This window comes from Lygodium microphyllum, chromosome 21 (genome assembly GCF_053477565.2).
Source record: "Lygodium microphyllum isolate KBCC chromosome 21, Lygodium_microphyllum_v1.1.10, whole genome shotgun sequence".
Taxonomy (NCBI): Eukaryota; Viridiplantae; Streptophyta; class Polypodiopsida; order Schizaeales; family Lygodiaceae; genus Lygodium; species Lygodium microphyllum.
Window position 1 is genome coordinate 86,993,930 of NC_141155.1, and position 25,276 is coordinate 87,019,205.

General features: G+C 40.6%; 1 protein-coding gene across 2 annotated transcripts; it reads left to right on the forward strand.

Moving 5' to 3' along the window:
• The first annotated feature begins 2,362 nt into the window (after positions 1-2,362).
• LOC148018245 (Rhomboid-related intramembrane serine protease family protein) lies at positions 2,363-7,222 on the forward strand. Of its 2 annotated transcripts, none has more exons than XR_015687670.1 (8): positions 2,363-2,772; positions 3,496-4,092; positions 4,548-4,776; positions 4,970-5,132; positions 5,376-5,546; positions 5,657-5,811; positions 5,886-6,691; positions 6,794-7,222. XR_015687670.1 is itself a non-coding variant. In XM_087661592.1 (8 exons), the coding sequence occupies exons 2-8, from the start codon at positions 2,733-2,735 to the stop codon at positions 6,130-6,132; spliced, it is 1,602 nt and encodes a 533-aa protein (XP_087517718.1). In that variant the 5' UTR covers positions 2,368-2,524; positions 2,636-2,732; the 3' UTR covers positions 6,133-7,222. The 2 variants fall into 2 exon arrangements, 1 of the variants encoding a protein (XP_087517718.1); XM_087661592.1 differs by having other exon boundaries at positions 2,368-2,524; positions 2,636-2,772; positions 5,886-7,222.
• The last annotated feature ends 18,054 nt before the right edge of the window (positions 7,223-25,276 follow it).

Below are 25,276 nucleotides of genomic sequence, written 5' to 3' on the forward strand. Positions count from 1 at the left end.
AATGTGTGTGTATGAAGGTGGTTAAATGTGTGAGGTGAGTGTAATGTGTTAAGTGTGTGTATGGTGTAGGGTTTGTGGGTTTAGTGTAGGGAAGGATGGTGTGGGAGAGTATTTTTGTATGTAGAGTGTGTATGGAGTGTGTGTGAGAGTGCACTTATGTGTGTGTGTGTGAGAACTTGGGTGAGTAAGAGTTGTGAAGCGTACGATAGTATGTGTAGAAGTGGTGGGGGATCGGGTGTGCAAGTATGGCTATCTCTTACCTAACCAATACATCTCTCTCTTTTGAAGATCTACTCACTCCTCTCTCAATTTGTGTAAAGGCAAGAATGCACAAATGGATAAAAGGTGTAGTCAAATCACCTCCTTACCTTCACATCAACACTATGGTTAAAATGGTGCTCCTCAATTTACCTCTGCTACTCCATAGCTTTCGATTTGATCTTGCGAGTGCCAATCTTTGAAAGGAAATGAAGAGAATAGAAGAAGATACCCAAACTCTCCTCTACTCCATCTCTCACCCAAGAAGAAGGGAAAGAATAGAAGAATATGAAGTAAAAGAGAAACTTTAGTTCCCAAGTCCCTCACTCTCACACTCTCATTCTCCCTCACTCTTAAGATGATTCAAAAGAAGATAAAGTAGAAGCAAGAAGGAGAAGAGGAAAGCTCTCAAGTTTGCACACTGCAAGAATGAGCTTCTCCATTTACTTTCTGGCTTGTATACACAGGGTTTTGAGTTTTGTGTTTCCACTCAAAGTTGGGCAATGTTCCCTCTTTTTTGGCTCTTGATTGGCCTTTCTTGCTTTATGCATATATATTTAGATCACATTTGACCAATTTTCCAAAAGTGAGAGGGAAGCTAGTGCTTGCACCCTTGCCTAAGTGCGGATCTTCCTTTCCAACACCAACAAGAAATATTACAACTTGCATGGGCATTGAGCCTAACTCTTAAAACAATATTACAAATAATTATAGAATTGTGGACATTAATTGAAAATTGTTGTATGCACATCGTGAGTGGTTCAAAGTTAGCTTTTTTGTACTTTTTGTGGTTGCCATTTACCAGTCTTGTGCTTTGTCCATCTCATAGTTAAAATTAGGCTCAATGCACAAGTACACACTTGATTGCATATGATTGTATGAACACCCTAGCATCAAATGAGTAGGCACTCGCAAGATGATCTCACACACCACCACTTTGCTAGGGTCTTTTGGAGTGTATATGAAGGCATAATTGATGAGGTCGATCTACCACTTGCTCTTATGATGTCTTGTACACAAAAGGCCACCTTTAACATTAATGGTATAACTATACAACTCTAATACCATTGATGAGGCAGATCTACCCTTGATAAAACAACACATTTTTTGAAATTTATCAAGAAAAAAAGCAAACAGGGTGTCGCTTGAGGGCTTTACTACACTAGACAATATTATGTATCATTTATCCTTTATCATCATTAATGTGAACTTCCTTTGTATTTATTTTATGCTTGGTAGACATCATTGATTGTTTACATTGTTCATTTGGAACTTTCTCACAAAAAATCTAATGAGAATCCATCTCTCTGCATGTGAAATACAATGGCTATAGGTACATATAGGTCACCTTAGAGAGCAAAAGATGTCATGGATGCCCCTTTTTAACAAGGAACATGGCATGAGCTCAATCAAACTCTCTTTTGAGATCGAGCCTTCAAACTCTCTTTGAGTGGCATTAGGTCTTGAAATAGGTCATCGGCATTGCTCGACTAGAATTGCTTTGGGCGAATGACAAAATTTTTAAGAGTAGAAGTCCCAATTGAGGTTGAAAAGTGTGGAGAAAATATCGTCTTTGACACCTTAAATGGGGGATTTGGAAGTAAGAATCGACTTACTTTGATTTCAAGGTAGAAATGATTTTTCAAAGTACAGGCATGCAACTTTCCTTGTCATGGGCCATGAGAACAAAAGTCAAGGGGACCTGGGTTTAGGACATGGAAAGGTGGCAAGCCCATTCCATTGGAGTAGCGTGAAGTCTCTCACATCATGCATGATAGAGACTTTGGAATAGTCATTTTTTTGGGGGTTGGGGGGGGGGGGGGGGCATGAGCCTTTAGACATGGTTTTTTGGGGCATGGAACATTGGAAAGGGTTGTCATTGGACATGGTTTTTTGGGGCATGGAACATTGGAAAAGGCTGCATGGAGTAGTATATAATGATCTCGCATCATGCAAGGAGATTAGGGAGGCCAAGAGGGGGTTTGCATGTGATAAGAGTGAGGTGGCAAGGTGTGGCTGATGTGGCATCATGTGAGAGGCTCTAAAAGTGCAGGTGGATAAGGTCGAAAAACTCAAGAAGGGGGTTGGGGAAACCAACCCAAAGAGGAAAAGCACTCGCTCCCATTTTCCATTTTCTTATGCAACCCAGACTGCACGCAATTGTCTGATGACTATCGCGATTCCTCACACACACACACACACACACAACACATTCGTTCACACGTGTGTCCTCCCTAAAGCTCGTGTCAGAAGCAAAAGAGCATAAGTATCTCCGTTCTTACTACTACAGTCTACATACACAGAGATAGATAAATATTTAGATTAGATTACACAGACAAAGCGAGTGACAGAGAGGGTTCTCTCTGTTGCTGTGCAGATACTTCAGCCATGTCTATCATGTAGCGGGGAAGAACGCTGGAGCAGTACAGAAACAGAGCTCTGCATGCATTTTTACTCTTCATAGCACCTGAAGCATGTCTTATTCGATGCGCTCCATCGGCTTCGCATCCGCAGGTTCTCTCTTTCTTCTCTTCCTTTGCTTTTTGTCCGACCTGCAGGTGCGCGCACACACAGGGTTTGTTGGGTAGGCTCTTTTTTTGTTTGTTCCATGACTGAATGTACTGAAAAGGATAATCGTCATAGCATGGATTATCCAAAGAATCGTCAGAGGCAGTGATAAAACACATCCATAGCTGCACATTGCTCACACACACAATAGAATTAAGGTGTCTATGCATCTCATAGGAAGAGGCCAGCTAAATGTATGACAAGAGCTTAAACATTGACAATGAATTGGATCACAAATGCACAAATTTGTTGCACTGTGCTCTTTGTGATACATATTTTGCCAACAAACAAAAGGCTCCTGCAACACCTCTCTCTGTTGCTTGATTTGCATCTCTGCCCTCTCAGCTGTATCCCTTCTATTATGTGCACCTCCATACACATTTTTTTCTTTTTAGTAACAGTGCATAGACACACACATAGCACATGTGGGGCTGGAGGATGATTAGATTTCAAGCCTTGTTTAATGATAAATTCCATATAGTTGTCTGTCTCTGCACCATGAAGTGGGCCTTTCCTCCTGCCCATGCAATGAAATAATTTGTAAGGTGCTCTCAGCAGAAGAAACAGAGTAGAACCTAGACCTGATGTTTTTGCAGGAAATGTCTTCCATGTTTCTCTCTGTAATAATTCATTTACACTGTTGGCTAAAGGTTCCATGTATTATGCCAGGTGACCTGTCAAAATTTTCCCCTGCACAGCCTCTATCCAAGTTTAATCCTCACAATTTACCTTCCATTCAGCCATTCAACTCCCACATTTGCAACCACAGAAGGCTACAAGGTACCATCTTTGATTGTGAATTCAAAGGTGGGAAAGTTTTGCATTCACTGAAATGGGTGGATAGTCGAGGAGCTCACATGTTGAGGCGTAGAAGGAGATACCCACCTGCCAATGGAAAATCAAGGAAGCACCTGTGGGTACCGTCTGCAATTTTAAGGGAGAATGTTGAAGAGACTACCAATGCAGAAACGGTGAGCAGGTCTGCAGATACAACTGAAGATACTTCGTCCACAGATTCTCCTCAACAAAGGAGTAGCCTAGAAGACGTCCATTCAGGACTTAACGCTCTCGATGCATACTTCAATAAGTTGCAAAGCTCAGCACCCTTGAAACAGAAGATGTCACCTTTAAGACAAATTACTCAATCTGGAAGAGAGAATGAAGTACTGATGACCCACAAAACAGAAGCCCAGTCCAGAAATGGGGACCCCTCAGCAGTGCTAACTGGTTTGCAAAGTCTGGAAGCTTATCTTGAGAAATTAAAGGGTGAGTTTCTTTCATGTATTCAGGCAGGGTACACATGATCCCATGTGCATATAGCAGTAAGATAGTAAGTCCAATTGCATTGAAAAATGAGAGAATTCGGCGTAGTTCTAGAGAGATTTTCTTTTCTGGTTTCAAGTTACAGGGATCAGTGTCTACTGTAGCTATTTGCAGTCATTTAAAATTTCATTTCAAAGTTCCAAGTATCGTGATTGTCTTCCACACGAGAAAAGATAACCCCCAGTCAATGATCTACTTAGCTGAATGAGCAGTTCCACCAATTTTTAGCTTGATATCCCTATAAAGCTTAACGTGCATTATTCACTTTGATGTGTCTTTTCCTGTGACCTCTTCCAAAATGTGAATGTGGTCTATCATATTGTCAAAGTCTTGTATGTCTGATTCTTCTAATTTTGGTCTTGAAAGTTGATCTGACATTCTTCTTGGTGTTAATGCAGGACCACAAGAGAAACCACAGATACAAGAGCCTGATAGCCCTAAGGTTGAAGAAAATACAGGTGAATCTCAACCAAGACTCTCAGAGTATCAGCGTAAAGCCATCCTAGACAAGTTTACTCCAGCTTTAGAAGATGTGGCTCTGCAAGACCTGTTTGCTACAGAGGCTGGTTTTGAGGTTGATGATATTGATGAAGTCGGTGATGATAGCAGATCTGACTCGTACATGGTGTAAGTTTTCAAAATTCTCTACCATGTCCGGTTAGTCATTTGCTAGCTGACCATATTAAATCACGATTGATTCATTACATTTGCCACCCTAATGAATTGACATTTTTGCATGGGATCACCTTTTAGACATTTTAGCCACTCATGTGTTGTAATACTTCAGATTCATCTGAGTCTCAACTGTTGTAACCTGCAGATACATTCTCGCAGCCATCAATATAGCTGTTTATCTCTTCGGGCTTGCTAGTCCAATTGACACTCAGGAGGGTACCTCAACCCTTCCACTTCTATTCGGAGCTAAAGTCAATGAACTGATCATGGATGGTCAGTGGTGGAGGCTGATAACCCCCATGTTTCTTGTAAGGAATTTCTTCAACTAATTTTTTCTCAGAGAGACTGAAGGTTGAAGTTTAGATTACTTTCGATGCGTGTAATTACTTGTTTGATTTGGAGCCTCTCAGCTGCTTGACTTGTTCTTCAGGCTCCATTTCACTGTTGCAATTAATTTTTGTAACATAATTTTAGGCTCAGTCTACCAATCATATGATGTTGCAAATTTTGGCGAATTTTTCAGTGATGCAACTCTGTTTGATTTCTTGCAGCATACTGGATTCCTTCATGTTGCGCTAAGTTCTTGGGCACTATTATTTTTTGGCCCACAAGTTGAGAACGTGTATGGATCATTAGCATTCTGCATGATATACTTTTTAGGTGGAGTTTGCGGCAATATTCTAAGCTTCTTCCTTACGCCAGCTGCTACTGTTGGTGGCACGGTAAGAATATCCCAGCGAGTCTCATCTACAGCTCAAAGCACTGCTAGTACCTATTAGTTTGATTTCGTGGCACCTGGATTAAAGGATTTTACTGGTCTGGTTGATTGCAGGCTCCCTTTTTTGCCCTCTTAAGTTCTTGGATGATGTACTTGTGGTTCAATAGAAAAGCACTGGGGGAGAAATCAGCAGACTATGGGTTGAAAATGACTGCATTGCTGGGTGTGCTAATGGTTTGCTTGAGCTGTCTACTCGCCATAGATGAATGGTCTGTCTGATCTTCATTTTGGTATTAAACAATATTTAAAGGACTTGTTTAACTTGTTTTTAGTCTATTTCCAGGACATATTTAGGAGCCATTTTCCCAGGAGCCATGTTCGGAGCAATTGCTTGCCCAAGCGTGCAAGTTGATGGCATAGATGATGAGACTAATCTTGAAAGTTCAGAGGGGATGCATGGAACATATGACAGCCCATCTCAGTATGTTCTCACTGCAGTGTTTATCCTAATTTCAGCTCTCTGTTTGGGTGGCTTTTACCTGCTTGTACCCATGTTATCTGAGGCTTTGTTCACAGATGTCCCGTTTTGAGTACTTCAAATACCAACAAAGCTTATAGATGTATTAATACTAATTTGTTGTTGAGTTTACTTTGGAGAATCCCATGGAAGGGGCATTCTTTGGGACCAAGGAGTCATCCTCGATTGCTCGGCTAAGCAGTCTATAGAAAGGCAAGGATTGTGCACGGGGGCAAGCAGCAAAACTGAGACTTGTATTATATATGCAGATTGATGTACATTTTCTTGTGAGTTGCAAGATTAGAGAGCTGTAAGACGCTCTATTAAGTGTGGAGAACAGACCTGAGACAGATATTCACATGGAGTTTTGAAGAAGAAGCCATATTGAGTTGTCTGCCTTCTGTCAGTGTTTCAAGCTTTTCTGGACAAGAGAAATGCAGCTCAGGGGCCAGAAGCAGGGTTATTTACTGGTCTTTGAGGCGCCTTTAGCCAAGTGAAGTTATCTCAGATGTGGAGCGGGGAGCTGCGGTTGATTGGGTTCTGCCACATAAGGATTTGCCTTCTCCTTGAGAAAGGGTCTTTGTCACTTGAAGATTTGCTGCCTTCTCCTGTACTATATCTCATACTGTCAAGTAAGTCAGATTAGTCAGCAGTAAATCCCTATGCTTTCTCTTTAGGGTATAGCATTTGCAACCAAGCTCAAAAAGTGTAAAGCATATCCTGCTGTCTTGTAGTATGAGGTGAACGCCGGAAGTCATAGCTCATAATGCTGGAGGTGCAGACTGGTTAGAAAGTAACAGTTCATACTGCTGGACTAGGGAGTAGATTATTCAAAGTGAATTTGAAGTTGATCCCTTTATCCTTGTGGTCTTGTTGTTGCTAGGGAGGAAGGCAGCAGTAAATGCAAGATATGGTAGTACTTGATGGTCAGCCTTGAAAATATATGATATTGTGCCAATGGGGTCAGCCCAATTGGTTTAAATGTGGGTTAACTTTCATGGCTGTCTCCATGGCGGCGTAAATATCTTCAACCGTCTGAAATATATGATATTACCTCAGTACAGCAAAAAGTGATAAGATGGAGATTATGTGGAAAAACTAGAATAGTCATTATAGTTACTGATTGAACTTGCTACAGTAATTCACAATTTGTTGTTCTGCTACTATTTTGCAGTTATGTTATTGTACACTAGGTACTGTAGAGACCAAACTTGTCATTGTACTTTGCCAAGGGAGCAGCACTAACATGGCTGCCAGCAGTAGGCAAGAAATTTTACCGAAGAAAAGGTGGGCTATAATAATCATTATAAGGAATAAACTTGCTACAAAAATAAAAAGTATTAAACGATTGCGACTATGTAGGAGCAATATTTGTAACTAGTTAGTCAAAAACTATTATAAAAGTGTGTGAGAAGCAAGCCCTGGATGTTTAGTAGTAGATTTAAGAGTATAGAAAGAATTCTTTGGGAACATATATGTTTCTTTAGGGGATTGAGGGTCAATGAAGAATATCAAAATGGCTTTTGAAGATTGGTGGAAAGTTTTAAATTGAAAGATGGGAGAAAAACTTACCTACCTATGAACCTTAGGTAAAAGGTCAAATCAGCAACACAAACCTTAGGTCATTGACTACTATTAATGGGTTATGTGCATTGCCATGTTGCAATCTCATAAAAAATTTTGTTTTTCAAAGGTGGAAGATAAAAGAGAAAAGTTCTTCATTGACGTTAAATGGCCTTGAATGGAAGATAATTTATGTCCAATTGGATCATGTTTCCCGTGATACAATTACAACTCTTATGAGTGTAAACTCAATATTTTTCCATATTGCATTTATGTCTAGAAAATTGCAAAATGAAGTGAATGTTATTTAAAATTTTGCATAAATCTCTCTCTCTCTCTCTCTCTCTCTCTCTCTCTCTCTCTCTCTCTCTCGTGTGTGTGTGTGTGTGTGTGTGTGTGGCGTGCGCATGGTGTGCAATGCATTTATACCTCTCTCCTGCTTCTCTCACACGCATGTAAAAATCACATGTCCTCTTTTTAATGCATTAGAGATCTTTATCACCCTCTCTCTTTTTATACTTATCTTAGACTTCCCATCCTCTACATGGGACTATTTGTTATTATTGTTGGGTGATACGAGAAAGAGAGGGAAACTGGGGTTTGCAATATCCAAGTTGGTTACTTCAAGAGGCAAGTTGTTGCAATAGTGGTAGATATGCTTAGCACATTTAAGGAATACTTTTGGCTTCACATGTGTGTTTTATAGCTTTTGATTTGACAGGTAACTTGGCTTGTCATTGAGAGTAGCACACCTTGCATGTATAGTAAGTAGGATTGTGCAACATCTAGGCTTCCTATGCCCTCTAGAGTTACTGTGCCAAGCATTCAATGACCAATTTTGACACCCTCCAAAATCGGCACTAGTATTGAAATGCTACACATGCTTGACCAATTCTTAATGAGGATATTGTAATTAGACATCAAAACCATGCTAGAAGATAATAGTGAGAGATATTATTCCACATGTATAATGTAACTCCCAATGATTGTGCCATAAGAAGGCATATAAAGACTCGCCAAACAAAATTAGTTTGAGACTCAATGTGGGTGGTAATAAGAAATAGTTATGAAGATTCTCACTCTCATTTACTCACTCCCTTCTACTCTTCGCTCCCCCCTCCCAGAAATATCTATTTAGAGAGTAGTAGTGACTCTTATGCATTGCTTGGTTTTCACTCTACGTGTGATTTGCTAAACCTAGTGGTGAGCCCTCATGCGTTGTCATGAGGGTGGTATTGGGATGTGTTTATGTTGTACCATTTTCTTTCATTGAATAATGCAAGAGTATACCTTACACTCACATATTGGGTTACATTTATGTGTAGTGTAGAGTGAACGAGTGCAGGTGCATCACACTTGGTATAAGAACAACTTTTGCACGGAGTGGGGTGCTCATGGAAGTAAGATAGAAGATGTAGTGCTCCAAAGAAATTGTGTTGCGATGATCCATGTCGCGATACTCCATGTTGCGTTGACCCTCAGCGCAATGATCATGACACCAATCGATATGTGAAGGTGAAACACAGCTTTCTCGCGTTGATAACACCAAATGTCAAGGCATCTTTTCACAACCACATGGGAGGATGACTAAGAAAATGTACCAATCCTAATGATGGAAGAGAGGAAGAAAAGCCGAGGTCAAGAATGGAGAGTAGCTCAAGAGGAGAAAGTAGTCGACTTAGAGAGGTAGTTGGAGGGCATGTGAGGCCTATTGGACTCAATCTAGAGAAACACGTAAACAAAGGAGGAATAAGAGGAAATGAGAAGAAAACTTGAAGTGGAGCAAAGTTATAGAGAGTGGGTAATATATCAACAGGAAGAGGAGAAACGATACAAATTGCAAGATGAGATGGATAGGTTAGGGAGAGAGGAGACTTCTAAGAGAGCTTAGGATACAAGGAAAGACAAGGAGAAGATAGTGGAACTGGGTAATAAGAAAATGGACGAAGGAAGACAAAAGACATACCCATAGGGAAGATGAGGAAAGTGACAATGGCATGTTCCACTATTAGACTCAATCATTGAAGACGAAGGGAGAAATGGTAGCGATCTACTTAGAGGAAGACGTTACTAGTTGGAGTGACAATTTGGAAGATGACAATGGTAAGTTCAAAATGCCCCAACCCACCAAATACAAGTGAGAGAGAGATGAGTTTATTTTGAAGAAATGGAACGTAGAAGTAGACAAGTACTTGAAGTATGCTAGGATCATTGAAGACAAGAAGGAAGAAATGGTAGCCATCTACTTAGAGGAAGATGTTGCTAGTTGGTACCTACTAGAATAGGAGCAAGGACACACTATTTTTTCATGGGAAGAACTCCTAGATGAACTTAGAGACTGCATTCCAAAGATGGAGAAATTCAAAGTTAAAGATGAATGGAGAAATCTCAAGCAAACACAAGGAAAGATGAAGTAAGCAAATACAGCTCATTTTGCAGCTACCCAACATGGACATTGACACAAAGCCACATGGATTCCTATTTGGCATGCAAGAATGGGCCAGAAGAGATGTGAAGAGATAGGAGCCAACCAATTTAATTGAGGCCATGAGGATGGTTGAAAGATTAGTTGACCTAGAAGGGAGAAGGACAGCCCAAGGGAGCTAGACCAGATTCAATACTAATCTCATAAATAACTCTTGGACCTTGAGACCCAATACCCCTAGAGGCCCATTCTTGGAGGTGTGGGGTCGTCTTAGGCATAACCCTAGCTGTGTCACAATCCACCTTAGTGCCAAGATGAGCAGATGGTCAATGGGGGGAACAACTACTACAAATCAACATCGGTGCATCATATGGGTCTGCGGGGTCAAATACATCATGGTGGAGAACCCAAGGCTCAACCACAGGGATTAGATGTTTCAAGTGCGGGGGACTCCACTATCAAAACCGATGCCCCATGGACGACAGTCTCATCAAGCAGATCTAGAGTAGTAGTCACTAGTGCATATGGAGGAGAGGAGCTATAACCCTTGCACGTTTAGAAAATTCCTAGTGGAAGCGATGAGAGCCTAGACCATCCAAAGAGTTAGTAAAGGGGATCAAGCCATCGTGGTAGACACAAGAGCCAACCACAACTTCATCACCCCAGATTGTGTAGCCAAACATGGGCTTAAATTATCTAAGGCCCTAGAAGGGTTAACAATAACCTTTGCACAAGGAGATGCCAAGGAAATTAAACAGCTCTTTGCAGTGCAAGTAGAAGCATGGAAATGGAAAGCTAAACTCAACTTCTTAGTCATTCCAATGGACGATTTTGAAGTCATCTTAGGCATGGAGTTCTATGACAAGTATGTCATTGCAATGTTTGGAAAGGGAGTTAATGAGATGATGTTAGATATGCAAGAAGAGGGCGTTGGAGTACCTTGTGAGAGAATGCAGCTGCCATGTAGGATATCAATCAAAGTGTAGATGAAGGAGAACAAGCTTGGAGTCTTGTGCCAAATGGCAAAACTAGTCACTAACCAACCACGAGCACTGCCTTGCCAGGTTACCCATATTAGGCCTCACATCACAACTTGCATTGCCAAACAAGTTGAGAAATTAGTAAAGTAGGGAGTCATGGTGTATTTATGCATGATTAGGCCAATTGAGCAGGAGGTCACCAAGAAGCCCAAACTCCAAGTTGGCAATATGGAAGTGGAAGCAATACTTGAGGAGTTTAAGGATGTGATGCCAACAGAACTACCCAAGGGCCTACAAACCAAAAGAGAAGTGGACCACAAGATCGAGCTCATCCCAAGGGCAGTCCATCAGCTAGAGCCCCTTATCATACTGAACTTATGGAGTTGAAGTAGTTACATGAATTAGAAGAGCAATGTTTCATCGACCCAACAACTCCCCGTTTGGTGCCCCAATACTATTTGTCAAGAAGGATGGGGGACTGCAATTATGTGTAGACTATAGGGCACTTAATAAGATCACTATCAAGAACAAGTATCCCATGCCCTCAGTTGAAGACCTCTTAGACAGGCTACACGGAGCCAAATACTTTAGCCGTATAGATCTCAGGTCGTCAGGGTACCATCAAATTTGCATAGCAAAAGAAGATATTCCCAAAACATCCTTTCATATCTGATATGGAAGCTTTGAATGGCTAGTCCTAGGTTTTGGATTGAGTAATGGGATAGGCACCTTTTGTGGCCTAATGGATGGAGTCTTTCGGCCCGAAATAAATGTCTTCATCATTATCTACATAGATGATCTCCTAGGGTATAGTAAAACTATAGAGGAACACAAAATACACTTACACCTAGTTTTTGAGAAGTTGAGACAACACAAACTGTATGCCAAGCCTGAAAAATGTGAGTTTGCAATGAAGGAATTAGAGTTCCTAGGGTTTATCGTGGGCGAGACTAGCATCAAAGCAGGCCCCAAGAAAGTAGAAGAAGTAAAGAATTGGCCTGTGTTACAAATCATGAGGGAAGTTCGAGAATTCCTAGGCTTCACAGTGTTTTGTAGAAGATTCATCAAGAATTATAGCCTAGTCACCATTGCACCACTATCCCATCTCACCAAACGAGATAGCAATTTCACATGGGGAAGCAAGCAGTACCACTTTTGAGCCGATGAAGAAATGTATGAGTCAAACCCCTGTCCTCAAAGTACCCAACTTCACAAAGCCCTTCGAAATCTCCACAGATGCATTAGATTATGGCATTTGGGGAGTGTTGGTGCAAGATGGCCACCCCATAACATATGAATCCAAGAAGTTCATAGATGTGGAAATGAGATGGAGCACACATGAGAAGGAGATGCTAGTAGTGATTCACTGCCTTAGAAAATGGAAGCATTATGTCCAAGACAAACACACAGTAGTCTTCACAAACAACATATCCCTTAAATACTTCAGTCCCAACCAAAATTGTCTGCCAAATAGGCCCGATTGACTTTCTATCAGAGTTTGACTTAGAGATCAAACATAAGCAAGGTTCCAACAACAAGATAATAACAGATGCTCTAAGTCGCAAGGCAGATTTGGAAGCTGTTAGTGTGGTCAACAACAACTTCCTTGAGTTACTAAAGAAGGCTTTGGAACATGACCAAGAAATGCACAAGATTATAGAAGAGGTGAAAGCTGACAAGACACTGCATGGCATGTATACCTTGGAGACTATTTCTCAAAGCAGGCTCACTTCATACATGCTAAGCCACCGTTGAATGCCAAGGAGGTTGCCCGCCTCTTCTTCACGCATGTGTTCAAGTTGCACAGCTTACCCTTAGCCATAGTTTCAGATAGAGATGGTCAATTCATGAGTGACATGTGGAAGGAACTCTTTAAGACTCTAGAAACACAGTTGAGAATCTCATTCTCCTTCCACCTCGAGACAGATGTGCAAATAGAGAGAATCAACCAAGACATTGAAGACTATCTCAGGAGCTACACTCAGGTGGACCAAAAAGATTGGGCCTTGTACCTTGATGTGCTTGAGTTTTACTACAACAGCTCAATCCACTCCGCTAAGGGCTACATACCCTTTGAGTTAGCTATGGGAAAAGAAGTCATCACACCCCTTGCCTTAGCCTCAGGAGCTGCCACTGAAGATCATGATGCAGAAGAGCTGCCACTGAAGATCATGATGCAGAAGAATTCTTGAAGAAATGGAGAGATCACAACACACAACTAAGCATAGTCTAGAACAGAGCAAAATCACCATGACAGAACATGCCAACAAGAAGCGAAAGGCAATACTCTTTACCAAGGGAGACATGGTCCTTATGAACTCGAAGCATACCTCTCTCCCAAAGAATATGAGCCCCAAATTCAATCACCACTACTATGGATCCTACTGCATCACTCAAGTCTTGAACAAAGTAACATCCTTAGATTGTTGAGGATAGCAATCTAGTAAGTGGGGGTGAGTGTAAGGACTTAGTAGCTATACCATGGCATTGCTACCAGAAACACCTATATAGGGAGCAGTAGTGACTCTGAGTCCCCTACTTGATTTCCACTCTACATGTGATTCCCTATACCTAGTGGTGAACCCTCATATGTGCAACATCACGAGGGTGTAGTCTTGGGATGTGCTTATGTTATACACGAGGTTGTAGTCCTAGGATGTGCCTATGTTGTACAATTTCTTTCATTGAATAATACAAGAGTATACCTTGCTTTCACATATCGTGTTATCTTTTTGTGCCATGCTGAGTGAGCGAACGAGTGTAGGTGCATCCCCCCCCCCCCCCCCCCCCCCCCCCCCTCCCCTTCTCCAAACCCAAAAAAAACCCCACTTGCATGCTTTCAAGCATGGTAGTGCCTATCAATGCATTTCTAAGCAATAATCTACTCTCTTTGGAATTGGTGTATTGGATATAATTTTCTAATTGTTGTTCCAAGTACTCAATGGAGTAACCTCACTAGTGCAACAATCAATATTAAATATCTACATCAAATTGGCCACGAAACCAATCATGAGTATAATTGTGAAGTGCAATGCCATGTACTTTTGCCAATAAAGGCAAGCATCAGTGCTATCCAAAAAAGTATACGTTTTTAGGGTCACATTAAAATCATCCATTAGTGTGTGCTCCTTTAGGTTGTAGCTTTATATGAGGAATTTGTGAAGAATATCTTTGCTTTTATTGTATTTATGTGAGATAAAGATACAACAATTGTATTGACATGAATTGACAAAAGGGGTAGTAGTGTAATAATGTGTGTGTATGTGCACACACACACACAATCTTCACACACATTGAAAAACACTTGTGAATGCATATTACATGTAGACACACATATGTTGTCAATTATACTTGGGAATAGATATGTTTCTTTAGAAGATGAAGGTTAATTAAAAATTCTAAAACGGTTTTGAAGGTTGGTGGAAGTTTTTAAATTGAAAAATGGGTTAAAAACCTAACTACCCATAAAGCTTAGGTAAAATGCTAGAGCTATAATACAACCAGTAGTAGGTAATGTAGCTTGATTTCTTTGACTAATATAGATGAAGGGTTTCTTCCAAGAAATTAGTATAAAAAACTAATTAAGAAAGCTATTTTTATATGTTTCAAAAAATATGATAACATAAGATGCCTAAACAACTAATGTGTACCAACTTTTGAGTGCATGCATGGTGAGTGGATGAACACAACCCTAATTATTATGTTTTAAAGATGGGTGGACCTAATAAGTTGAGTAGCTTTCCAAACTCTGGATAAGTTAAGGAAACATGATTTCAAGAATTAGTGATAAGAAATAAATTACTCAATCTTGGTTTAGGGAAATTTAGTGGTCATGCCTTGTTTTAGCATCAACATTTATGAACCAAGTACAAAATTGATTTACCCTAGGTTTTCTCTCACTATTGTTTAGTGTTCACTTTGAGTTTAGGGTAAGAAGACCCTAGGTTTTTGACTAGCTTCCCTTGTGTGGTAGATCTAAAACTTCCTAAGACAAATATATTTATGAATCTCTTATGGTTGAATGGGTATCAATCGGTATCTCATGCTTTGATCATCTCTCAAAGGCCCTTTGGTCCTTAAATGGGTAACCCAACACAAAGTTTCATAGCACAAGTTTATTAGGACTTAAATGAATTAAAATTATTATGATCTAATGATATAATTGAATGATCTAGGGAGCTTAATAAGGCATGTAAACATTGGGAATTGTAGTTCATTCTGATTGTATATTTATTATAGGGCATTAAATTATGTCAACATTAAGAGATACTTATTCCACTTGACACACTTCATGGATCAAAGGTCTTTTCGAAAGATCACCAAATGATGACTTTCCACATCTACTACGATGGTTATTTTGAGTTTCTAGGGATGCCTTTTGGGTTAAGCAATGCATATCAACCTTCAACCATCTAATGCCCAAATTGACATATTGTACCCATATTTGAATGATTCTAATAGCAAACTCCAAAACTCTGAAATCTATAATATACAATCTATGTCATCAAACAACCTTCAACCTAAAATTGCTATTTTCGAACACTTTGTCATTGGTTACAAATGCCTAACAACCTTTATATAGTGTTTGTACAATAAATCCTATAAGCCTTGACCTATTTTTAGGTTTTGAATACTTCATATAGAATTGCAAAAAAAATCCAAAACAACTTGTGCAGCACTTATATATAAAAAATGGAGCATAAAACAACCTCAAATTTAAAATAGGAGAAAATTCATCCCTTAGAGCTTACCCCAAGAATTTGTCAACATCATTGTGCACATTGAATGTTGTCCATGTTGGGGATGCCTAGCCGCCCGTATACTAGTTACATTGATAGTACTCGCATTGTGGTATTAGTTACCCACACACTTGTATACTGTAGGTGGTGGACACCCATCACTGTCACCTTATTCTTTATTCTTTGAGTAACATTTGAATAAAGAGAAGGATGGTCACACATTGTGATGGTTGGAGTTCCCACATCTTGTGTGTCTATCTCTTGCTCTTGCTCCTTCCACCATAGCTCTTGCTTTCGCTCTGTGCTTCCACTTCGGGAGTCACTCCCTTCAACTAGTATTAGAGCCTTCTTGATTGCGAAGCTTGACCCGAATCTGCATTGCATTAGGTCTCTTTTGAATACCTACAACATTTCCTTTCATGGCAACCATAGCTCAACTTGAAGAGGTATGATTTGTGACCCTCCAATATTCCCCACTTGTTTGGCCATGCTATAGGGCTTCAGTGAGCTCTCTTGAGCTTGATCTTGAGCCACATTTCAGCTCAGTCATAGCAGATAGTTTGAAAAATAGGGCAGCCATATCTACAACTTATTATTGAAGCTTGGCTTGCTTCCCACCTTGCTTGAGCTTTCTTGAAGGCTTCTTGGGCACCCCTTAGCGCCTCCCTACCCTCCTCAACCAGAATTATCATGAAAAATGTGGAGCAGCCCTTCATCTCAGGTTTGTGCTGATTGCACTAATTTGGACAGGTTCTAAAAGTAATCGTTTTCATCATTTACAACTTCCTTCATTATTGGCAGCCCCTCTAGCATTTGGGTGGTCCTCTATACCTTGGAAATACCCCTTGGCATTTTCCTTTGCTACTTGAGCACTCCATTGGAGTGTTATCCTTCACTTAATGACTGTGCTTATAAACAGGTTGTAATAATAGTGCAAGTCCCCTATCCTAGATGTTTAATGCTCACGGTTATGCTTGGTGATGCTTATTCATTCCTATATGGTGCTATTATGTTTGGGGATGATATTCCTATGCTTTAATATCATTTTAGAGCTGATCTGAGCACTGTTCTTGCTCAGTTTGACAGTGATTTGGTTGTAGTAATAAGAAGGACTAAAGCTCATTTGGTTAATGGAATGCATGCCTATTTTTTCTCTGGTGCTTATAGACTATTTAGGGTGATATATCGATTCTTATGATTGATGTCACATGCTATGTCATGGTTTTGGAATGCCTTTGAGTAGTGATTGAAGCTTATTTTTGATTGACATTGTTTGCCATTTTCATAGAGCAAGCATTGTTTGAGACAATTCATGCCTATTATCATTGGATGATACTTGGGCAACCCTCTTGGATGTTTATGTTTGCTATGGATGCTACATGTCTTGGCTATGCTTGATGGACATTGGGCTTCATTAGTGACTTGCATTTGGGTTAGGCTCTTGAGCTTTGGACACTTGATTTTGGTTGTCAGTCATCTGCTTGGATGCTACAGTGGATGCTTTGCCGACTACTTTGACTTAGATGCTTCGGATGTATGCCATTGGATCTTGGATGTTGGATGTTATGTACTTTATGTATTTGAGCTTTGCTTGCTCATTCCACATCAGACTTTTCTTCCAGTGGAAGCAACTTGATGTTGCATAGAGCTTTTGGTTATGTAGTTGAGCTTAACTTTTGACATAGTGGGATATTCACATGTACATGCTATATGTCTGGAGTTTATGCCTTGAGGGGTCATCTGATTTGATCTTTTCTCGTCAGGTCATTGTCAGTGATGCATACACTTGTCTTGGCAATTTATTGAGCTTTTGTTACTCTTGCTCAATCAATTGTGCTTTCGGTTGGCCTCTTCTCATACCTCGAGACTTGCTACATGCATGATTGGTATACCAATTGATGTATTTCACACTGACAGATTGCAATTGAGAGCTTTGGGTGCTCGCCTTATGTATGTTGGTTGCTAGAGTTTCTTACATAAGTTGCATGATGCAAAATATCACATGGCAATTCCAATTTGTCATGTATCAGTGATAGCTCACTTTTGGCTTGGTTTTCTTACTACTGTACTTTATTTACAACAAGCTATAATTGCAAATTTTGGTAGTTTTCATGAGGGAAATCATTTCCATTTGATAGTCATTCGTTCATATTTTGTGGACAACTTCTTGGTTTAGCAGCTCCTCTTAACATATTAGAGGATTTGGGAATCTCCCAAGTTCGACTCTCAAATATGGGGATTGCTTAGATAATATCTAGGAAAAATTTCACCTTCAAGTAAGGGGATACGATTTGACAATTTGTCCAAATATTAATCACATCAGAAATTCCCAAACTTTATGAAAATTCCCAAATTCTTGAATATGTGGTTGCTTGATCTGTCCGTGGTTTTGGGGATGATTTTTAGGTTATTACATCAACCTATTTTGTCATTTTTCTGCATTTACTTGGTCTCAATATGGCTGGTCGCTCCAATGATAGTGCTATCTTTAATATTGATAAGTTGGATGGTACCAAGTACATCTATTGAAAGGGCCAAATGTGGGAAGTTTTTAGTATAGAAAATGTTGGTCAAGCCTTTGAAACATGAGGATGTCAAGCCTGAATGTATTGATCTAGAGGATTGGGCTAAATTAGATGAGCTATGTAAGTCCACCATCATATTGTCCCTCTCTAAGTAGGTGTTCTATAATGTTGTCTCTCTGATTGGTAGTTTGCATGGGACTTATGGAAAAAGATTCGCAATGTCTATGACAAGCAGAGCCTTGCTTCTTAGATGTATTGGGTTGAAGCAACTCATGAACATTCGTATGAAGGAGGGAACTTCCATGTCATCCCACTTAAATGAGTTTCATTCTATTCTCAACCATTTGTCTTCATAGAGAATTGAATTTAAGGGAAATATCCCCCCTTTGTTTCTCTTATCTGCATTGCCTAAATCATGGGATACATTTCGTACTACTATGTGTGTAAATATGCATACTGATGGGCTAGACGTAAAGGGTGTAGAGGGTGAATTGTTGAATGACGTAAGACTTAATCAATAAGAAGAGTATAGAATGACACAAAAATACCAATGGCCTCCAAGTATCTTTATCTATAAGAATTTTTTGATTGGCCAATTTGTAGGGGAAGCATGTAGTTGCATCAACTTTGGCTTCCTACAATAACTCTAAACCATGACACTTGCTTTGATGTTTTGTCAGGGTATACTTAGTGCTGGTGACTGATAGATTCAAGGGATTCCTTCCATGTGACCTCTCATAGAAACTGGTTCCACTCTTATCGCAGTTTTACTCGATCTGTCCATTTGGGTAATGACTTGGCAGTAGAGATAGTTGGTATTGGTGATGTCCAGATGGTTTCCAGGTTGCATGTTTACTCTTCATGATGTACATCATGTACCAGGTCTCACGAAGAGCCTTATCTCTCTGCTGGCACTTTGGATGATGCAAGTTATGTAGTTCCTTTTAGTGATTCCTCATCATGGAAGATTACCCATGGGAATCTTGTCATTGCACATGGTGCTAAGTCCAGTACTCTCTACCTCTTATTTGTATCTGGGTTAGTTAACCACATTTTGGTAGTGGATGCAGTTCCACATGTATTTGTTTGGCATTGTCGCCTTGGGCACATGTCCTTGAAAGAAATGAAAATGCTTAGTCATTTGCAGTATCTTCCACCTCTTGACTATAAGTGCTTTGAGTCTTGTGATCATTGCTTATATTGTAGGCAAACACATAAAATGCATAAAACTTTTGGTATGACATGCATGGGTGAGCCATTGGCTCTCGTTCATACTCAGATGTATATAGTTCCATGCCCAACAAGTTGTTAGGTGGCACAAAGTATTTCATTACCTTCATTGATGACTATACGTATAAGGTCTGGGCATATCCTATTAAACAAAAATCAAAAGTCTTGGCTACATTTCAGTATTGGCTTGCTTTAGTTGAGAACCAATCCAGATATAGATTGAAATGCCTAAGGTCGAATAATGGGGGTGAGTATGTCTCTAAAGTCTTCGAGTAATTTTGTGATGAGAGGGGTATTAAGTGTTAGATCGCTTCATACACCCCACCCCAGAATGGTGGTGAGCGCATGAATATGACAATTCAGGAGCAAGTTCGTAGTATGATTAGTCACAAGGAAGGCTTACCACAACATTTTTTGAATGAGGTAGTTACTACTGCCCTACACTTAATAAATCGGTCCCCATGTAGTACTACTCTTGAATATCAAGTTATAAAGGAGATATAGTCTGAAAAACCTCCCTCATATGCTCATTTGTGTGTCTTTGCTTGTGAGGTTTTTTGCAATGTTCCCAAAGATAAACATTATAAGTTAGATCCTAAGTCTAGAAAATGCATATTTCTTGGTTATGGAGATGTAGGTGAGATGGGCTATCGCCTATGGGATTCATAGGATGAAAAGATTATCCACCGCATCAGCCATATGTTGTTTTCCATGAGGCACATGTAGGTTATAGAACTGTCAATATCCTCTATGACCTTTCAATATCTTCCAAATGCATGTGTTTGTTGGAACAACATATATTACAAAGTCGAAATGTTTAGGGTAAATAATGTTGCCCATAAAGTAGTCTAAAAGCTGAGTTGAACAATAAAACTTCAAATATCAATTCCTTGAAATATAAAATTTGCTACGTGATAGTGAGATGGAAAATGTTGTTGGAAGGTATTAGGTGAAGCTTATAAGTAATTGGATACCACATATTGTTCTTTGAATGATATAGCAAGAATATGCACATATGAAACACGATGGGTGTTAGGTTTCTCTTGTCCATGAAATGCCTCTTCACGTTCCATATGACTAAGGCATGCCATTATTTTTTTCTGACGTATGAAACACAATTGGTGTTATGTTCACTTCTCCGAGTGAGGCCTCCTCGTGTTTCATACGACTTGAGCCTGCATTGTTTCCCTTGTGTCGTATGAAATGCAATATGGTACTAAGTCCCCTGGTCTAGAATGCCTCTTTGCCTTTCATACATATTGTGCATTGTTTTATTGAAATTGGATTTAGAGTATGTGATTAGTGTTTGCTTGCTACTTAGTGATTGTAGATAAATTGATATGAGAGATTAGGAGATCTTTCTTAATTTGTTTGTATTATTTGTTTTTTTGGATGTTTCAGATGGCTAGAACTAAGGCCATTGCAAGACGTAGAAAGTTGATCCTAGAGGTCTTGCTTCAAAGATCCATTAGTCCTCCAAGCCTTCCAAATTTACAAGGAAATCAAAGCCAAGAAGAAGATTCTCATAGTATGTGAGGTGCCTTAAGGAGATGAGAAGTGCAATGAAGGTTCTGAATAATGCAATTCCAAAGTTGTCTTTTTAGAGGCTTGTAAGAGAAATATGTGACAAGCATAGTCTACATAGTTTTAGATGGACTAGGGTAGGTCTCAATTGTATTCATGAGGCTACATAGGATTTTTTGATTGAGTTTTTCCAAGATTCTTATATCTATGTTGCTCATGCACAAGGATTATGCTTATGGATAAAGACATGATAATTCTTAGGAGATTAAGATATAAGTTTTCAAATGTGTAATGAACGGGGATCACGGGAACATGGCATGGGAACATACCAGTCACACTGACAGCATATAAGGTGTAAGAGGGTATTTTGAGGCATCACAGAAATGATCAAGAAACCCTCTTTTCACCTTCTCAAGCTTCCATGGCTTCTTCTTCTTCTTCCTTTTTCCCTCTTTCTCTCTCTTCTTCTTGCCTTTCTCTCTCTTCTCCCTCTTCTCCTGCAGTCCTTCTCTCTCTCCTTCCCCTTAGTTAGGACAATTAGGTCTCTTTCATTACAAATGGTATTTGATCAGTCTATGCAAGCAATACCCTTTCCCCATGGAAGAATCCTTCTTCCCCAAGCTTGACTTCATCCTTTCTTGACGAAGCACAACCATTTTGGAGCTATGGAGCATGCGGGATTAAATTGGAGCTCTCATGAAGGGCTGAAGTGGCATTAGTGGCTGCCTTCTTCTTCAAAAGACTCAAGATAACCGATTCTTGGCTCTCATTCTCTCCATTTAAGCCTCTTGTTGAATCCTATCCACTTGTTTGAGAGAATGTATGAGTCCAAGTAGGTAATAGGAGTCCCAGACATTGTATGCATGCTGAATATTAATCTCAGTCATTTCCCTTTGATCTTATGGCATTGGAATGGATTTTACTCATGCTGAAGCTTCATTGAGATTATATTTTTGCTTACCCATAACCCGTTTGGCTTCTTGTGAATTGGCTGAGCCAAGAATTGATTAAAAAAATCCATTGTATAAGGGTGAGTAGGTAGTGAGCCACTGCTGGTAAGCTCTCTATCCCTATTCCCCATTCCAATTCCATGCACTTCATGAAAAGCCCAAAATTTTGATTCCTAAACTACATCTCATGCTGGGTGTTTAATTAATAAATGTCTACCATGTATATTCCGGGTGAGAAAAAGCCCGATGCCAGGCGAGGTGGCAAGACAAAAGAGGGGTGATCCCCCCTTGCCATCAAAGACCTTGAAGGGGGTGCACAAGTCGGCTCGGGGGGGGGACTTTGCCCACCTGCCAGTGATCCGGAGCTGAAAGAATTATTGTAGGTGCAAGTGCATTTGATGGAACAGCCTGAGCCCTGATCATTTGAGTCTACATCCCCCTACATGCATTGGTAATGTCATGAATCACTTGGAAATGTATGGTGGATGCATGCAAGAAGGGTAGGGTATGCAGTCATGGAAATGGTGTTAGCAATAGAACTATGGATGCAAAGGATGTATGGCTCCATGTGGCATTAAGGACCATTGTTGAGGCCCTGGATGTCTGGGATAAGACCCTCACCATTGGGACAAGGTATGCTCCTTGAGGGAGTCTTTGCAAGGTATTGCAGACAGTCATTCCTACACAGTCAACCCGCAAAAGTTGATTACAGCAAAGCCTTCTTGTGTGACGGGCTCTATAGCTCGATTCAAAGAGGGCATCCTCCCCTTTGATCTGAACTAAAAATCTCCCCATTCTGCCTTACGGTTTGGGAGATACACTCAGTTTTGTGCTTAGAGGTACTGTGGGACAGGCAGCAGTCCTACACAGTCAGCCCGCAAAAGTTGATTACAGCAAAGCCTTCTTGTGTGATTGAGTGTAGGCTCTATAGCTTGATTCGAAGAGGGCATCCTCCCCTTCGATCTAAACTAAAAGCCTCCCCATTCCACCCTCATCCCCGCCATTTCCCCCCCTCGGATCGACCCAAGGAGTATGTCCCTCCTCGTGAGGCTAACCACCCTCCCGCCTTGGAGACCGGGCGTAGCCCACAAGGTCTCGGTGGTACCCATGGAATTCCCCATAGCAGTTATGAGATGGGGAGCCTTCACCCGACATGATGAACCCCTACTTCCCTCCCCTGTTATACGAATCCTTCAAGCCCATCCTTGGCACCCCAACTCCCTCGTAACAGAAGCTATTTGCACACTCAGGGGAATGGCTCCAATGCAAATCTTGGGCAGCATGGAATGCACGGAGTACATAGGCAGCATGCATATGGCAATGGGCAGCATGCATATGGGAATGGGCAGCATGGACATTTTGGACAGCAAGGTCCTAATGGGCAATTTGGTCCTCATGTAATGCAAGGGCATCATGGCCCCCATGGAAATTTTGGACAGTCGGGGATTGGACAACAAGGTATGTATGGGCAGCATGCAGCACATGGCATTCATGGGCAGCAAGGCCCAAATGAGCTGCGTGACAAGATTGTGTTTACTAAATTCAATGGGCAGTCCTCATCCCCAGCTGAACTAGAGGAATGGACCTCTAAATTGGAAGCCTATTTTCTCATCTACCCCCGTACCGATGAGGCGAATATTATTTTTGCCTCCCTTCATTTAGAAGGTTTTGCCACATATGGTGGAGATTCGTTCAAAGAGAAAATCAGCAGTTTCATGATTGGGAAGAGTTCAAGATGCATATGATCCAAGTTTTTGTCTCCCTGGTGAAAAAAGAACGCTTGGCTAGGCAATGGTATCATTTTGATCAGCGAAATCTCACCGTGAGGGAGTATACCAACCAATTTATGAACCTATCCATGTATGTTGAGGCAGTCAGTGATGAGGCCAAATTGCATCAATACATTTATGGACTAGATGCGCATCTCTCAGCTGATGTAATGGCTCAAAAACCAGCCACCCTGTTTGTAGCCATAGAATTGGCTGAAATACCGTCGCAATGAGGGCATGCAACCCATTGTAGGACAGTAAAGATACCCTATTAGGAAACCCCCATATGCTAGTAATTATCGCAGCAACAATGCAGGGAATGGCAACCCCAAAATCCCTACTTATCCCACTTTTAATGCTGAAAGGAAATATGGCAGTTTTGGGACAGCACCACCCTCCAAAAGTGACCCAAAGTATGCTGAAAATAAGACACGGAATGGCTTCATTCCTAACGGTCAAAAATTCATTCCTCCTGAAGTTGTCAAGGATCGAAAAGCTAAAGGCTTGTGCTTTAAATGCGGGGATAAGTACACGACTGATCATGCATCCAAATGCCCCTTTAAGAATGCCATCGTCAAGTTTAATAGCATGTATGTGCTAGAAGATAGTGACAAGTTAGAAGAGGACTTACATGACAACTCTCCCATGATGACACTTGCTGAAAATGTTGAATATGAAGAGGATCTTGATACCGATCAGTTTTATGATCCACCACACGGGTTCCCTTTTGACCCCGGTGGCTGTCCCATTGATGACATGCTTGGGAATGACCCTTGGCACCCCTCATTCACCACTATATCAGCTTGCTCGATCTCCATGGATGCATGGACCGGCTCTAGGAGCCCGAACACCCTACGAGTACATGGTAACATTGATGGCAAGAGTGTATACATTCTCATAGATAGTGGCAGCATGCACAGTTTTGTGAATAAATCGACTCTTGGCCATTTGACATGTGTTCCCACTGAATTACAGCAACCTCTTTGGGTTCAAGTGGCCAATGAAAATGAGGAAGTGAGCTCCCATGTATGCACACAAGTGTCTCTTATGCTGGCCAAAAATTACACAGTAAAGGTGGACTTAATTATCCTTGATATGGGCCCCGTGGATGTTGTTTGGGATGTGATTGGCTTTAGCAGTTGGGAAAAATCTCTATGGACTTCTCTCAGCTGTATATGGAGTTTATAATGCATGGACAGCTTGTACGCTTGGAGAGAATCAAAGAAATTATAGATTTTCGGCTTATAACAGCAAGACAACTCAAAAAGGAATTCAAGAAACGCTCCCAAATCTTTGTCTTGCATTTGCATAAGGATAATGATGACCAACACACCTTGGAGAAGCAAAATGCAATACTAAAAGCGCTTTTGGCTGAATATGAGGACCTATTTCAGCTCCCCACTACCCTTCCCCCTCAGAGATCGGTGAATCACCCGATTGACTTGGAGCCCCATGCCAAGCCCATCAATAAACCCCCATATAGACTCTCTAAATGTGAGAGAGAGGAAGTAG

Bases quoted from the DNA above. Each gene is read 5' to 3' on its own strand.
- LOC148018245 (XM_087661592.1), top strand. From the start codon at position 2,733: ATGTCTTATTCGATGCGCTCCATCGGCTTCGCATCCGCAG. The intron at 2,773-3,495 runs GTTCTCTCTTTC...GTATTATGCCAG, and splicing joins CATCGGCTTCGCATCCGCAG to GTGACCTGTCAAAATTTTCC. The intron at 4,777-4,969 runs GTAAGTTTTCAA...TGTAACCTGCAG, and splicing joins AGATCTGACTCGTACATGGT to ATACATTCTCGCAGCCATCA.